Here is a 14,004-nt window from a genome sequence, read left to right as displayed (position 1 = left end):
TGTTCCCATTTTCTTTTAGATTTCTCATTTGGTACAATATTCCCATTAGCAATGTGTGCGGAATATCATTCTGGGCCCCGACTCAAGCTACTGAAGAGTCAAATACTATATGTTCAAGAGCTGCAATGTTGCCCTCCTCCCCCCACTCCAATCAATATTCCTCTCCTTGTGCAAATGTACCCAGCATTCCCTGGCAATTACAGCCAGATTTAGAACTCACCATCTGCTGAATCCCAGAAGCAAACCAACAGTACAATGTGGGGTGGTTGCTAGGATTCATCCCATGATAAGTACATTCCATAGCACAAAGCACTGTTACAACCTACAGTGCCATGGAGGAGAGGCAATTCTTTCAAACAATTCCAATGGGGGCACGGAGACAATTCACAGGACAGGCAACATTGATCAGTTCAAGTTTAAACCTCATAAATTCTACTTACTTTAATCACATACAATATTCTGGAAATCCAATCAGAAAGGGTTAATCATGCAAAACTATATAGTTTACAGTGATATGGATGCCAATACCTGGGTTTGAGAAGGCTTGAATGCAGTATCAAATGTCATTTGTAGGCAATCCAAAAAAGGTTGGATTTTATATAGTCCATGCGTTGTCTGGCTGGAACGAAATGCTACAATATGGAAGTACTTCAGGATCTTTTCAAACCTGGCTTGTGTCATCATCAGTGCAATGCTCTTGTTGCTATAAAACCCACCACTCCATATGCTGAGGACAGATTCACAATGGTGAACACTAGTGGAGATCATATATCCCAAAAAGGTTTTCATCTCTGGAAGACTGACATCACTCCAACCTTCATCACAACCAAATCTTTCTTGGTACTTTTTGGCATACATGTTTGTTTGAACAACCATGTTCCTTATAACATTATCAGGGACAAACAGCTGAAAGAAGTCAATTGCACTTGCATTTAGTGGCATCTGATGTACAGGACCTGTGGCAGGGAAAAGCAAAAAGTACTTTGGTTACTTTTCTGTGAAATAATTAAAAATCTGTAACTATATGCATCAGTACAATCATTAACAAAAGGGATAAGGCATTTATGGATTTTGCCATACAATAAAACATTTGCTCAATATTATTTATAACAGACGATCTTACTTCAGGGAAGTACATGTCTGTCTTCTTAGCTTTAGGACAATTGCTGTCATGCCAAGTGTTGCCAATATTTAGTTCATGGTTCATGAATTTTAGTATATAATCTTTGGTTTAAGAATTAAAATCTTAACTGTAGAAAATGAGATAAATGCAATTAAAGCAAGCTTGGAGTCTATTACACTTAAAAGGTTGTGGCCATGTTGATTTAAGAGATTAACAGCTCCAAAGGCAAGGTCATAAAACAACAGGTGGGCTTACTTAAAGAACTGGAGGTGTGATGTCTGCCATGCTTGCAAGAAATGCAGCCAAAAGAGAAGTTTTCATTTTGGGAGTTAGAGCTAAATTACTAGAACTGGGAGACACAATTTAAGGATAAGGAGTCTCCCATTTAAGACAGTTGAGAAGAAATTATTTCTCCCAGAATGTTGAGAATCTTTGAAATTCTCTTCCCCAAAGACTGGTGGAGGCAGGGTCATTGAATATTTAAGGCAGAGGTAGACAGATTCTTGATTAACAAGGGAATAAAAAGGTTATTGGGGGTAGGCAAATTGTGGAGTTGAGGCCACAATCAGATCAGCCATAATCTTACTGAATGGCAGAGCAGGCTCAATGGGCCAAATAGCTACTCCTGCTCCAAATTCATATGTTCGCAAATTAGTTTAAAAGCATTCAGCAAATTCTGAAAGGTTGCAGAACACTTACTTCATCAGGTCAAAGAAGAAATTGTAAGTGAGGAATTAATTAATCTAAAGGCCCATTTGAGGACAGCCAAGAACAGGCTACGTTGTCATGGAAATGAATGGAGCTTAGGGAACTTCTTCAGGCTTCAACTTATCTGGTTGTTTGCTAGGAGAGTTTTTTAGTTGCAGTTTGGACCTCAAGGGTTTGCAGCTCATTGCCAAAGTAGTTAGCTAGGCCTGCAGTGTAAGCAAAGTAAAAAAACTAACTTCATTAATTGTGCGGAATGCAGGTGAGGCGTAATCTCAGTTTGAATTTTGTGAAGGAACAGAAGCAGGGAGATTGCATAGTTTGAAACTAGTGAAAGGATCTACAGTGGTCCTCCACAGAGTCTTATGTCAAAGAATGCAACAAGCACGTTAGCTTGGAAGTATTGAAAAGTAAATAGAAGAAGGGACTGAGGCATCCACAATCACAATCAAGAAGTGGTAAATTAAAGTTTTACCTCTGAGAACAGATGGAACGGAGAAGAATTCTCCAGAGGGCTGTGGCATACTTTTGTGGTCCCTACAGAAGTTAATAACTTCAAGATTGATGTGTCTTATAAGAGATTTCTTTGGGGAAATAATAAGTAAACCTGAGTGCATAACATAGGTAGCTATAAATCATACTGTTAAGTTAATAGTATTTATTTTGGTTTAATTCTTTTATATACAATACAATTTGTGTTGTTTAAAAAAGTGAAATCAATTAAAATGAGGTGCTCGGATTTCCATTTAAATGTTAACAGTCCCTAACTGGACTGTAACACATGTATGAGCAGAGTGTTCCTCTGTAATTTCACAATTTTCTGGTTAGTCCCCATTTAGAGTTCTGGGCAACACACATCAGGATAGATATATCGGCCTTGGAGTGGGTGCAGCCTTAATTCACCAGAATGCTACCAGGTTTAAAAGGGTTAAATTAGGAGGAAAGGTTACATAAGTGTGTATTCCCTCAAATATAGAAGATTAAGAGGTAATATAATTTGAGATTTTTAAAATGATTAAAAGAGTTGATAAGGTAGGGAAAAGAAACTGTTTCCTCTGGTAGGAGAGTTCAGAACAAGGGGGCATAACATTAAGATTAGAGTTAGAATATTCAGGAGTGATGTCAGAAAATACTTTTTCACTCTCTCTGCCTAAAAATAGTTTTGGGGAGGGGGGTTGCAGTGTGGGGGTCAAATGTAAATGTCTAGGTTAAGATGGCAGATTTTGCTATGCAATTATTTGGGTATTAAGTGATATGGAACCAAGGCAGGTAGATCGAATTAATTTCTAATTAAATAGCACAACAGGTTCGAGAGGCTCAATGGCATATGTGTTCCTATTTTTAAAATATGAAGATAACAATGATACTCCATACTTCATGTGTAATATTACTGAGATCGGATGCCATTATTAGAAATAAATCACCCCACTTAACAGTTGCATCCCAAATTGTATATTGTAACATTTGGTTTGCCTAGTGTCAGCCATGGCTTAGCTGTTGCATCCTTGCATGAATCTGAAGGCTGTGGGTTCAAGTCCCACTAGAGACTTGAGCACAAAAAACAAATTTAGGCTCATTTTTCAGATCAGATGTTAAGCCGAGGCCCCGTCTGCTCTCAGGTGGACGTAAAAGGTCCCTTGGCCTTATTTCAGCCGGGGGGCAGGGGGGCATCTCCCCAATGACCTGCCCAATAAATATCTCTCAATCGACAACAGTAAAACAGAGCTTGCTATGTGCAAATTGGTTGTCACATTTCCAATATTACAACAGTTAATACATTTTAAAAGTACTTCAGTGGCTGTTAAGTACTTTGGGACATCCTGAAGTCTTGAAAGGCACTATGTAAATGCAAGTCTTAAATGTCTGTGAACATTATAACCACCACATTATAACCACCACAGCAACTTCCATCCAGGTAGAAAGGCTTGTGCATGTAATATGCACATGGAGGATGGAGGAAAAAACATATGGTTTAGTGGCAACCATGTTAATCTATGCATCATCTTTATGCTACACAAGTGCAACAATTCACCTAATGCCTCTTAACTAGATTATTTTTATTGCTTACAGTTTATAGCAATTAAATTCTCCCATTCCGCCAAGATTTTTGTTCAGTTATCTAAAAACGGCAAAATAATTGACAGAATTTACAGCACAGAAATAGGCCATGAAGCCCAATTGTTGCATGCTGACGTTTATGCCCCACATGAACACCCTTCCACCTTCCTCTAACTCTTATCAACATAACTGTCTTATTCCCTTGAAAGTTATTCGGCTCAACCACTCCACGTGGTAATGAATTTCACTTTCTAACTATTCTCAGTAATGAAGTTTCGCCTGAATTCCTTATTACATTTAGAATTTATTTTCTAAAGTTTAGAAAGTAGAGCAACAGGTTTAGAGTTCATTTTATAATCAAATACAAACATATGAATTAGTAGGTGTAGGCCATTTGACCCCTCAAGCCTGTTCTGTCATTCAATAAGTTCATGGCTATGTGATTGTGGCCAGAAATCCACTTTGCTTCCTACCCCCATACCCTCTGACTTCCTTGTCAATTAAAAATATGTCTAATTCAGCCTTTGAATTATTTTCAGTCAATATTTTTATGAAATAATTGTCAAGGGTCAAACACAAAGCAATCACCCAAATTCTCTGAAGAGTCATAAGGACTCGAAACGTTAACTTTGTTTTTTTTCTTCACAGATGCTGTTAGACCTGCTGAAGTTTTCCAGCATTTTCTGTTTTTGTTTCAGATTTCCAGCATCCGCACGATTTTGCTTTTACCCAAATTCACTGTTTGGCTTCCTCTGGTCTTAATATATTAGGCATAGACACATCTGTCAAAATTGTCACCAGTAACCATCAAGAACAAAGGAGGCGCCCTTTCATATCTCAGTAGAGTTTCTCCAACAAATCTGATTCACAATGTGGTTAACTTGTATTTAAATTTCTGAATACAAAAGAGATTTTGGAATTCACTATGGGGAATACAATTGCAGGGATAGGAGAAATGGAGGGTAAAATTTCAGCAGTAACTGGCACTTTATCCTTTTTTGGGTGAACAGATAAATTGATTGATTGTGATTACTGAAGTGCAGCTGCTGCTGTTGGCAAAAAACTTGAAACTCCAGCTTCAATACCAGTAACTCCTGCAGTGATGCACCAAATCTTCCAGGCAAATAACCACCTAGCACAAGGTTGACTAGGTTATCATCCTCAATCCCACACAGCACTTATGGGTCTGTTGCTCATGCCCTCTGTCCACAGTGCCTCGTGGATGAATCAGTAGCACTAGAAATGTATTCAAGCACAATGTGTAACCTCACGGTCCGGCGTATCCCTCATTCTGCCACTACCATCAAATCATGCAATAATCCCTGGTTCAGAATCACAAAATTGTTACAACACAAAAGGAGACCATTCAGCCCCATTGTGACTGCACTGGCTCTCCAAATGAACGATTCACTTAGTGTCATTCTCCTGCCTTTTCCTTGCAACCTTGCTCATTCTTCCTTTTCAGATAACAGTCTAATCCCCCTTTGAATCCCTCAGTTGAACCAGCCTCCACCACACACTTGGGCAGTACATTCTAGACCTTAGCCACTCACTGCGTGAAAAAGCTCTCATATCACTTTTGCTTCTTTTGCCAATTACTTCAAATCTGTGCCCTCTCATTCTCAATCCTTTCACGAGCGGTAACAGTTTCTTCCTATCTAGTCTGCCCAAACCCCTTATTATTTTGAATAGCTCTACCCAATCTCCTCTCGACCTTCTTTTCTCCAAGGAAAATAGTCCTAGCTTCTCCAATTTACCTTCATAACTGCAGTTCCTCAGCCCTGGAACCATTCTCCTGAATCTTTTCTGCACTCTCCCCAATGCCTTCACATCCTTCCTAAAGTGAGGCACCAGAACTGGATAAAATACTCCAGCTGAGGCCCAACTAGTGTCCTATACAAGTTTAACATATCCTCCTTGCTTTTGTGCTCTATGCCCTTATTAATAAAGCCTAGGATACTGTATGCTTTATTAACTGCGCTTTGAACCTGCCCCGCCAGCTTCAATAACTTATGCACAGGTACACCCAGGTGCCAATGATCCTGCACCACCTTTAGAGCCTTATCTCCCTGATTTTATATTGTCTCTCCAGTTCTTCCTACCAAAATGCATCACTTCACATTTCTCCGCAGTGAACTACACCTGTCAGCTGTCCACCTATTCCACCAGCTTGTCTATGTCTCTTGAAAGTTCTACACCATCTCCTCACAGTTTGCAATGCTTTCAAGTTTCATATGATGTGAAAATTTTGAAATTGTGCCCTGTACACCAAGGTCTAAGTCACTAATATACATCAAGAAAAGCAAGGTCCCAACACTGATCTCTGGGGAACTCCACCACAAACATTCCTCCAGCCCGAAAAGATATTCATTAACCACTATTCTGTTTCCTGTTCTCAGCCAATTTCATATCATGTTGCTACTGTCCCTTTTATTCCATGAGCCATTATTTCGCACACAAGAGGTTGTGTGGCACTGCATCAAATCCCCTTTGGAAGACGTACACCACGTCAACAACATTGCCCTCATTAACCCTCTCTGTTACCTTTTCAAAAAACTCCAGCAAGTTAGTTAAACATACTTTGCCCTCCAACAATCTATGCTGGCTTTCCTTAATGAAACTGCATTCGTCCCAAGTAACTATTTATTTTGCCCCAAATTATTGGTTCTAGAAGTTTCCTGACCACTGAACTCAAACTGACTAGCCTATAGTTGCTGGACTTAACTTTACACTTTTTTTGAAGGGTGTAACATTTGCAATTCTGCAGTCCTCTGGCACCATCTTGAGTCTAAGGAAAATTGGAAAATTATGGCCAACATCTCTGCAATTTCCACTCTAACTTCCCTCAGTATCCTTGGATGCATCTCATCCGGCCCTGATTCCTTATCAACCCAAGTACAGACAGCCTATCCAATTCCTCCTCTTCCACCATAGCCTGGGTAGCATCTTCTTCCTTTGTAAAGACAGATGCAATTTAATACCTCAGCTATGTCCTATGCCTCCATACATAAATCCCCTTTTTGGTCCCTACAAGGCCCTATTACCCCTTTTACTATTTATATGCCCTTACAAGGCTTTGAGATTCCCTTTTATGTTAGCTGCCAGTCTCTTTTCAATCTGCCTCTTTGCTTCTCTTATTTGCTTTTTCTCCTCTTCTCTGAATCTTCTATTGTCAGCCTGGTTTTCAATTGTATTTTCTATCTGATGCCTGTCATAAGCAAATTTTTTCTTCCTCACCTTAATTTCTCTCTCTTTTGTCATCCAGGGAGCTCTAGATTTGTTTACCCTACCTTTCCCTTTCAAGAGAATATACATTGACTGTGCCTAAACATTCTCTTCTTTGAAGGTAGCCCATTGATCAGCTACCATTTCTCCTGCCAACCTTTAACTCCAGTTTATCCAGCCCAGAACCATTCTTATCTGATTGAAGTTGGCTTTCCCCCAGTTCATTATTCTTGCTCTGGAGCGTTTTGTCTTTTTCCACAGCCAGCCTAAACCTTAAGATACAATGATCACTGTCCCCTAAATGTTTTCTTGAAACACTTGGCCCACCTCATTTCCAACTACCTCCTTTTTTGTTGGCTTGGAAATATCCTACTGTAGAAAATTTTCTTCAAAACACACGCAATGAGGAGAGTAGGAGAGTACGCCAAGAGCAGCACCAGACACACCTAAAAATAAGATGCCAACCTTGTGAAGCTACAACAGGATTTGCCAAACAGCAAAAGCAGCCTGCGATAGACAGAGCTTAGGGATTCCATAACCAATGGATCGGATCTAAGTTCTGCAGTCCTGCCACATCTAGTTGTGAATGGTGGTAGACAATTAGAGAATAACAGGAGCAAGTGGCTCCACACACATATCCATCCTCAGCAATCAGAGAGCTAAGCACTCTCAAGAGCAAAAAGACAAGCTGATACATTTGCAAGCATCTTCAGCCTCCTCCTGTGATCCTCAGCATCACAGATGCCAGTCTTTAGCAGGAAGAAGTGCAGCATGTACTGGTTAGACTAAAAGGCCTGTTTCTGAGTGGTTAATCCTCTATAAACGTTCAGCTTGAAAGCTTTACAGTTTTGACAGATGTTTTGAAAAGAAACTCTCAATTGCAAAGTGCTTGGGGCTGGCAGGAAGGGAAAAAACAAAGAAAGTAGAACCCATGTAACTTGATGATTCTCAAATGGGTTTGACCTAAGAAATTCTGTCCAAACATTTGCAAAGCCATTTTGATTAATTGTATCTTAATCAGAATGCTTCACAATGCCAGTTAGAAGGAAGGAGCCTGCATCAACAGAAAGGTAGCAGGTTCTACTTCACTGAGGGGTTGGCAGGTCCGTTGCTTCTCAATCATAACCAGGGGAGGGAGAAAGGGCCTTACCCAATAACATCCACTGCTGAGGTGCAGCTACAGACAGAAGCAAGAAAGACGTTTGAAGGACTAAAGAAACAGAGGAATGCAAGATACCAAAAAAGAACCACTGCAATCCACCTGAAGAATGAGGAACAGGAGTGTGTGAATTAAAAGGGGGTGGGCAATGCAAGAAATACAATTAAATTTAACTAGAAAGCAACAATGTCAAAAACGACACTGACTGCGTAGATTTAATTTTTTTAAATTCTAATTTTCCAAAGTTCTCTAGATCCAGGAAATGTTTCATTGGATAAGAAAATAGCAAATGTAACTTCTTTATCCAAAAGGTTAGGGAGTCAGAAAGTAGGAAACTATAGGCCAGTTAGCTTAACATCTGTCATAGAGAACATGTTAGAAGTTATTGTTAAAGATGAGTGTTGTGTGGTGTAACACAACGGCCACTTGAAAAGTTTTAAGGCAATCAGGTAGAGTCAACATAGTTTTATGAAAGGGAATTCATGTTTATGCAATTTATTGGAATTCTTTGAAGGAGTCACATGTGCTGTGGATAAAGGAGAATCAGTGGATATACTATACTTTGATCTCCAGAAGGCATTTAATGAGGTGTTATTGCAGAAAATAAAAGCTCATCATGTAGGGTGTAATATATTGGCATGGATAGAAGACTGGCTAGCTAACAGGAAACGAGGGTAGCAATAAATGGGTCTTTTCTGGTTGGCAGGATGTAATGTGTGGTGTGTTGCAGGGATCAGTGCTGGAGCCTCAACTTTTTACAATTTACATAATGACTTGGATGAAGGGACAGATGGTATGATTGCTAAATTTGCTGACGACACAAAGATAGGTAGGAAAGTAAGTTGTGAAGAGGACGTAAAGAGGCTACAAAGAGACATAAATAGGTTAAGTGAATGGGCAAAGGCCTGGCAAATGGAGTATACTGTGGTCAAATGTGAAATTGTCCATTTTGGCAGGAAGAATCAAAAAGCGTATCATTTAAATGGTGAGAGATTGCAAAGCTCAGATTCAGAGGGATCTGGGTGTCCTCGTACATGACCATAAGACATAGGAGCAGAAATTAGGCCATTCGGCCCATCAATTCTGCTCCGCCATTCAATCATGGCTGATAAGTTTCTCAACCCCATTCTCTTGTCTTCTCCCCGTAACCTTTGATCCCCTTACCAATCAAGAACCTATCTATCTCGTTCTTAAATACACTCAATAACCTGGCCTCCACAGCCTTCTCTGGCAATGAATTCCATAGATTCACCACTCTCTGGCTAAAGAAGTTTCTCCTCATCTCTGTTCTAAAAGGTCTTCCCTTTACTCTGAGGCTATGCCCTCGGGTCCTAGTCTCTTCTACTAATGGAAACATCTTCCCCACATCCACTCTATCCAGGCCTTTCAGTATTCTGTAAGTTTCAATCAGATCCCCCCTCATCCTTCTAAACTCCATCAAGTATAGACCCAGAGTCCTCAAACGTTCCTCATATGTTAAGCCTTTCATTCCTAGGATCGTTCTCATTAACCTCCTCTGGACCATCTCCAGGGCCAGCATATCCTTCCTGAGATATGGGGCCCAAAATTGCTCACAATATTCTAAATGTGGTCTGACCAGAGCCTTATAAGCCTCAGCAGCACATCCCTGCTTCTATATTTTAGTCCTCTCGAAATAAATGCCAACATTGCATTTGCCTTCATAACTACCGACTCAACCTGCAAGTTAACCTCAAGAGAATCCTGGACTAGGACTCCCAAGTCCCTCTGCACTCCAGATTTCTGAATTCTCTCCCCATTTAGAAAATAGTCTATGCCTCTATTCTTCCTACCAAAGTGCATGACCTCACACTTCCCCACGTTGTATTCCAGCTGCCACTTCTTTGCCCATTCTCCTAACCTGTCCAAATCCTTCTGCAGCCTTCCCGCCTCATCAATACTACTTGTCCCTTCACCTATCTTTGTATCATCTTCAAACTTAGCCAGGATGCCCTCAGTTCTTTCATCTAGATCATTAACGTATAAAGTGCAAAGTTGTGGTCCCAACACTGTCCCCTGCGGAACTCCACTAGTCACCGGCCGCCATCCTGACAAGGACCCCCTTATCCCCACTCTCTGCCTCCTGCCAAACAGCCAATCTTCTATCCATGCTAGTACCTTGCCTCTAACACCATGGGCTCTTACCTTACTGAGTAGCCTCCTGTGCGGCACCTTGTCAAAGGCCTTCTGGAAGTCCAAGTAGTTAACATCCATTGGCTCTCCTTTGTCTAACCTACTCGTTACCTCCTCAAAGAATTCTAACAGATTTGTCAGGCATGACTTTCCCTTGATGAAACCATGCTGACTTTGCCCGATTTTACCGTGCACTTCCAAGTATTCTGAAATCTCATCCTTAATTATGGACTCTAAAATCTTACCAACGACCGAGGTCAGGCTAATCGGCCTGTAATTTCCTGTCTTTTGCCTCACTCCCTTCTTAAACAGGGAGGTTACATTAGTGATTTTCCAGTCCTTTGGGACTCTCCCTGACTCCAGTGATTCCTGAAAGATTGCCACTAACAACTCCACTATCTCTTCAGCTATCTCCTTCAGAACTCTGGGGTGTAATCCATTTGGTCCAGGTGATTTATCCACCTTCAGACCTTTCAGTCTTCCTAGCACCTTCTCCTTGGTAATGGCCACCATACTCACCTCTGCCCCCCCCAACTCTATTGAACTTTGGGGATGTCACTCGTGTCTTCCACTGTGAAGACTGACAGAAAGTACCTATTCAGTTCCTCCGCCATTTCTTTGTTCCCCACTACTACTTCTCCAGCATAATTTTCCAGCGGCCCAATGTCCACTTTTGCCTCTCTCTTACCCTTTATATATCTAAAAAAACTCACGAATCACAAAAGGCTAGTATACAGGTACAGCATGTAATTAGGAAAATTTAATAGAATGTTCATCATTTATTGCAAGGGGAATTGAAAACAAAAGTAGGGAGGTTATGCTTCAGTTGTACAGGACATTGGTGAGACCACTTCTGGAGTACTGTGTGCAGTATTAATCTCCTCTTTTATGGAAAGATGTAAATGTGTTAAAAGCAGTTCAGTGAAGGTTTACCAGACTAATACCTAGAATGGGTAGGTTGTCTTTTGAGGAAAGGTTGAACAGGTTAGGCTTGTATCTACTAGAGTTTAGAAGAGTAAGAAGTGACTTGATCAAAACCTTTAAGACCTGAGGGGTCTTGAAAGGGTGGATGTGGAGAGGATGTTTCCTCTTGTGGGAGAATCTAGAACTAGGGGTCACTGTTTAAAAATAAGCAGTTGCTCAGTTAAGACAGAGATGAGGAGAAGTTTTTTCTCTGAGGGTAGTGAGTCTTTGGAACTTTTCCTCAAAAGACAGTAGAAGCAGGGTCTTTGAATATTTTTATGGCAGAGCTTGATTAACAATGGGGTGAAAGGTTATTGGGGGTAGGCGGGAGGTTACAATCAGATCAGCATCTGCTAGCAAACTAGTTAAAACTTGCGGCTGTTTTTTCCTTTCCATCTCAAACTTTGAAATATTAACCCTGCCTGGAAAGTGTTACACCAAACACTAATCTTCCCAATAAATTATCCTCAGAACCATCATTCTAGCTCTTCCCATCCTGACCTTGATTTGATAAAGATTAGTTTTCAGTGCTTGCTCTAATGTATGGCTGCTGTGTTTCACCATATGATCAATGTAAATGAATAGAAATTTATAGTGGAACTGTCAGAATTCATTAACATTGGACATCTGAGCACAAAACTTTGATCATCACCTTCTGCTGCCAGTTTCCTTCAGTTTGCGGTACGATCTTAAGCACTTGTAGATAATGATTAGAACCAAGTAGAGCATGTTAACTATAAAATACAAGCTTCCCTATATCTCAACCATTACAAAACTGATAGGGGGTGAGGGGGTGGAGAGAATTCAGAGATAAGCAAGACAGCCATTAAATAATTTAATTTAGGGATTGGAGCAGGTTATATGCAACAAGCAAATGCACTGCCTTTCATAATCCCTAGATCATGAAAATTAATAACTCATGAAATAGAAGAATCAAAAGTGAACAAACTGGTCTATCAAATACTGCAATAATGTATTAGCGTAAAGCATAAAAATGTAATAAAACAAATTCCTGTGCTTTGAGAGGATGGCAAAACAATTCAGTCGTTGCATTACTTCTCGCCAACTTGTCTCCAACTCTCACCCAGCCTTATAGATTTCTGCAGAATTTAGCTGACCATGTAATGATTATCTGCTGTACAATAAAGTCATTTACCTCTGACAGGCAATTCCGTTTTGATTGCTACATGAGCAGAATCAACACATTCAAACGCAGAACACCGAAAAACACTTCCAACCCCTAATGATGTGTCCAGCAAAAGCGAACCATGTGCGGTAAATAATTCACAACTAGTTCATCCAGGAATGGATCTCATTATTACACAGAGAAGGAAGAGTCGTGCATTAACAGTGATTGAGAATTTCCCCGGCTATTCTCACAGACCCATCATGTCCTTGACACATGAGGTGACATCTCCAGCAAAGAAAAACACAGGGGAGTTAAGAAAATCCATCCAACCCTTGGAGCCCAGTTTCCCCCGGCACCAGATGGTTGAGAGAGGAGAAGAATGAGATGGACGCTGTTTCTGCGGGGTAAATGCGGCTTTCAGGAAGGCAGGGAAGGGAGTGGATTCCGCAAACATCCGCGGAGCACAGGTGGAGTCAAGACTGAAGCGGCCGCCAGAGCTTCAGGTCTCCGGGAACGAGACCACCTTCCCGAGCGCAGACAGCGAAACGGAAAGCAGTACAACAGGGGGAAAGGATACGGCCAAACCCACCGGTCTTGCCCGTCCCTCACCGGCCCCCCTCCACCCCCGGGGGCTCGGTCACCCTCCCCCAGGCCGGCCTCCCCTGCCTCTTACCCGTCAAGTCGGCGAACGGAGGGAACGCGATGTCCTTCAGCCTCTCCGTCCATCCCGCCGCCTCCTCTCTGTCGCCCGGCTCCAGAGTGGGATGCCCCGCATCCCCAGGCCTCCTCCCCCCGGTCCCCGGTTCTTCCATCTCTTCCTCCCCCCAGTCGGACTGCGAGCTGCCGGCCGAGGTGCTGTAAAACGGGTTGTCGTCGCTACTGCTGTCGCCGCCCGACTCCCCGAACACATCGTCGGAGATCTGCAGGCTCTGGTAGCGGGAACGGGCGGCCCGGAGCCGGGACAGGGAGAGAGCTTTCCGCCGCGCCACCACCGCCGCCACCTCCTCGGTCGCCATGGAAATGAAGGGGCAGCAACCGCGGCACTAACCGCGCATGACAGCTTCCAGTGGGAGCGCGAGCAGGGGCGGGGCTTCAGTGAGGGGCGGTGCCCCAAAGAGTGGGGGGCGGGGGGGCAACGTCCCAGAGAGGGGAGGGACATCATGGAGGGGAGGGGATCTCACCTGGGCGGGGCGAATCCTCGTTCAGAAGTGCGGGTGCCTCACTGGGAGGGCGGGCGGGACGTAATGAGGAGGGGCGGGGCCTCAGGAAAGTACGGGGCTTCTGGGTTGCTTTGGGTGCGGCACGACGTGTGACACCTGCAGCCGATGCACCGATAGCAGGAGCAGGTGTTGTAGCTATTGAGGGAGTTGATCTGCAACACATACACTGGCAATGAGAGCGACACCTGCAGTTAAACCAGAGCAACAGCTACATTCAATGGACAGAGGGAGCGGCGTCTGAAAGCAACACAAGTGGGTGCATGGCCATAGC

The 14,004-nt window shown here is 42.4% G+C and overlaps 1 protein-coding gene across 1 annotated transcript in view; it reads right to left on the bottom strand.

The window, feature by feature from the left end:
• pgbd5 (piggyBac transposable element derived 5) overlaps positions 1 to 13,565 on the bottom strand; it is a 59,667-nt gene extending 46,102 nt beyond the window's left edge. The window contains exons 1-2 of the mRNA XM_041187472.1: positions 13,187 to 13,565; positions 529 to 956 (exon numbers count right to left, since the gene is read on the bottom strand). Coding sequence (XP_041043406.1) covers positions 529 to 956; positions 13,187 to 13,529 — 771 coding nt within the window. The 5' untranslated portion in view covers positions 13,530 to 13,565. The remainder of the gene's footprint in view (positions 1 to 528; positions 957 to 13,186) is intronic.
• Positions 13,566 to 14,004: the final 439 nt, after the last annotated feature.

Source organism: Carcharodon carcharias, chromosome 5, assembly GCF_017639515.1.
Source record: "Carcharodon carcharias isolate sCarCar2 chromosome 5, sCarCar2.pri, whole genome shotgun sequence".
NCBI classification, from domain to species: domain Eukaryota; kingdom Metazoa; phylum Chordata; class Chondrichthyes; order Lamniformes; family Lamnidae; genus Carcharodon; species Carcharodon carcharias.
This window is presented reverse-complemented; position numbering and strand designations above follow the sequence as displayed.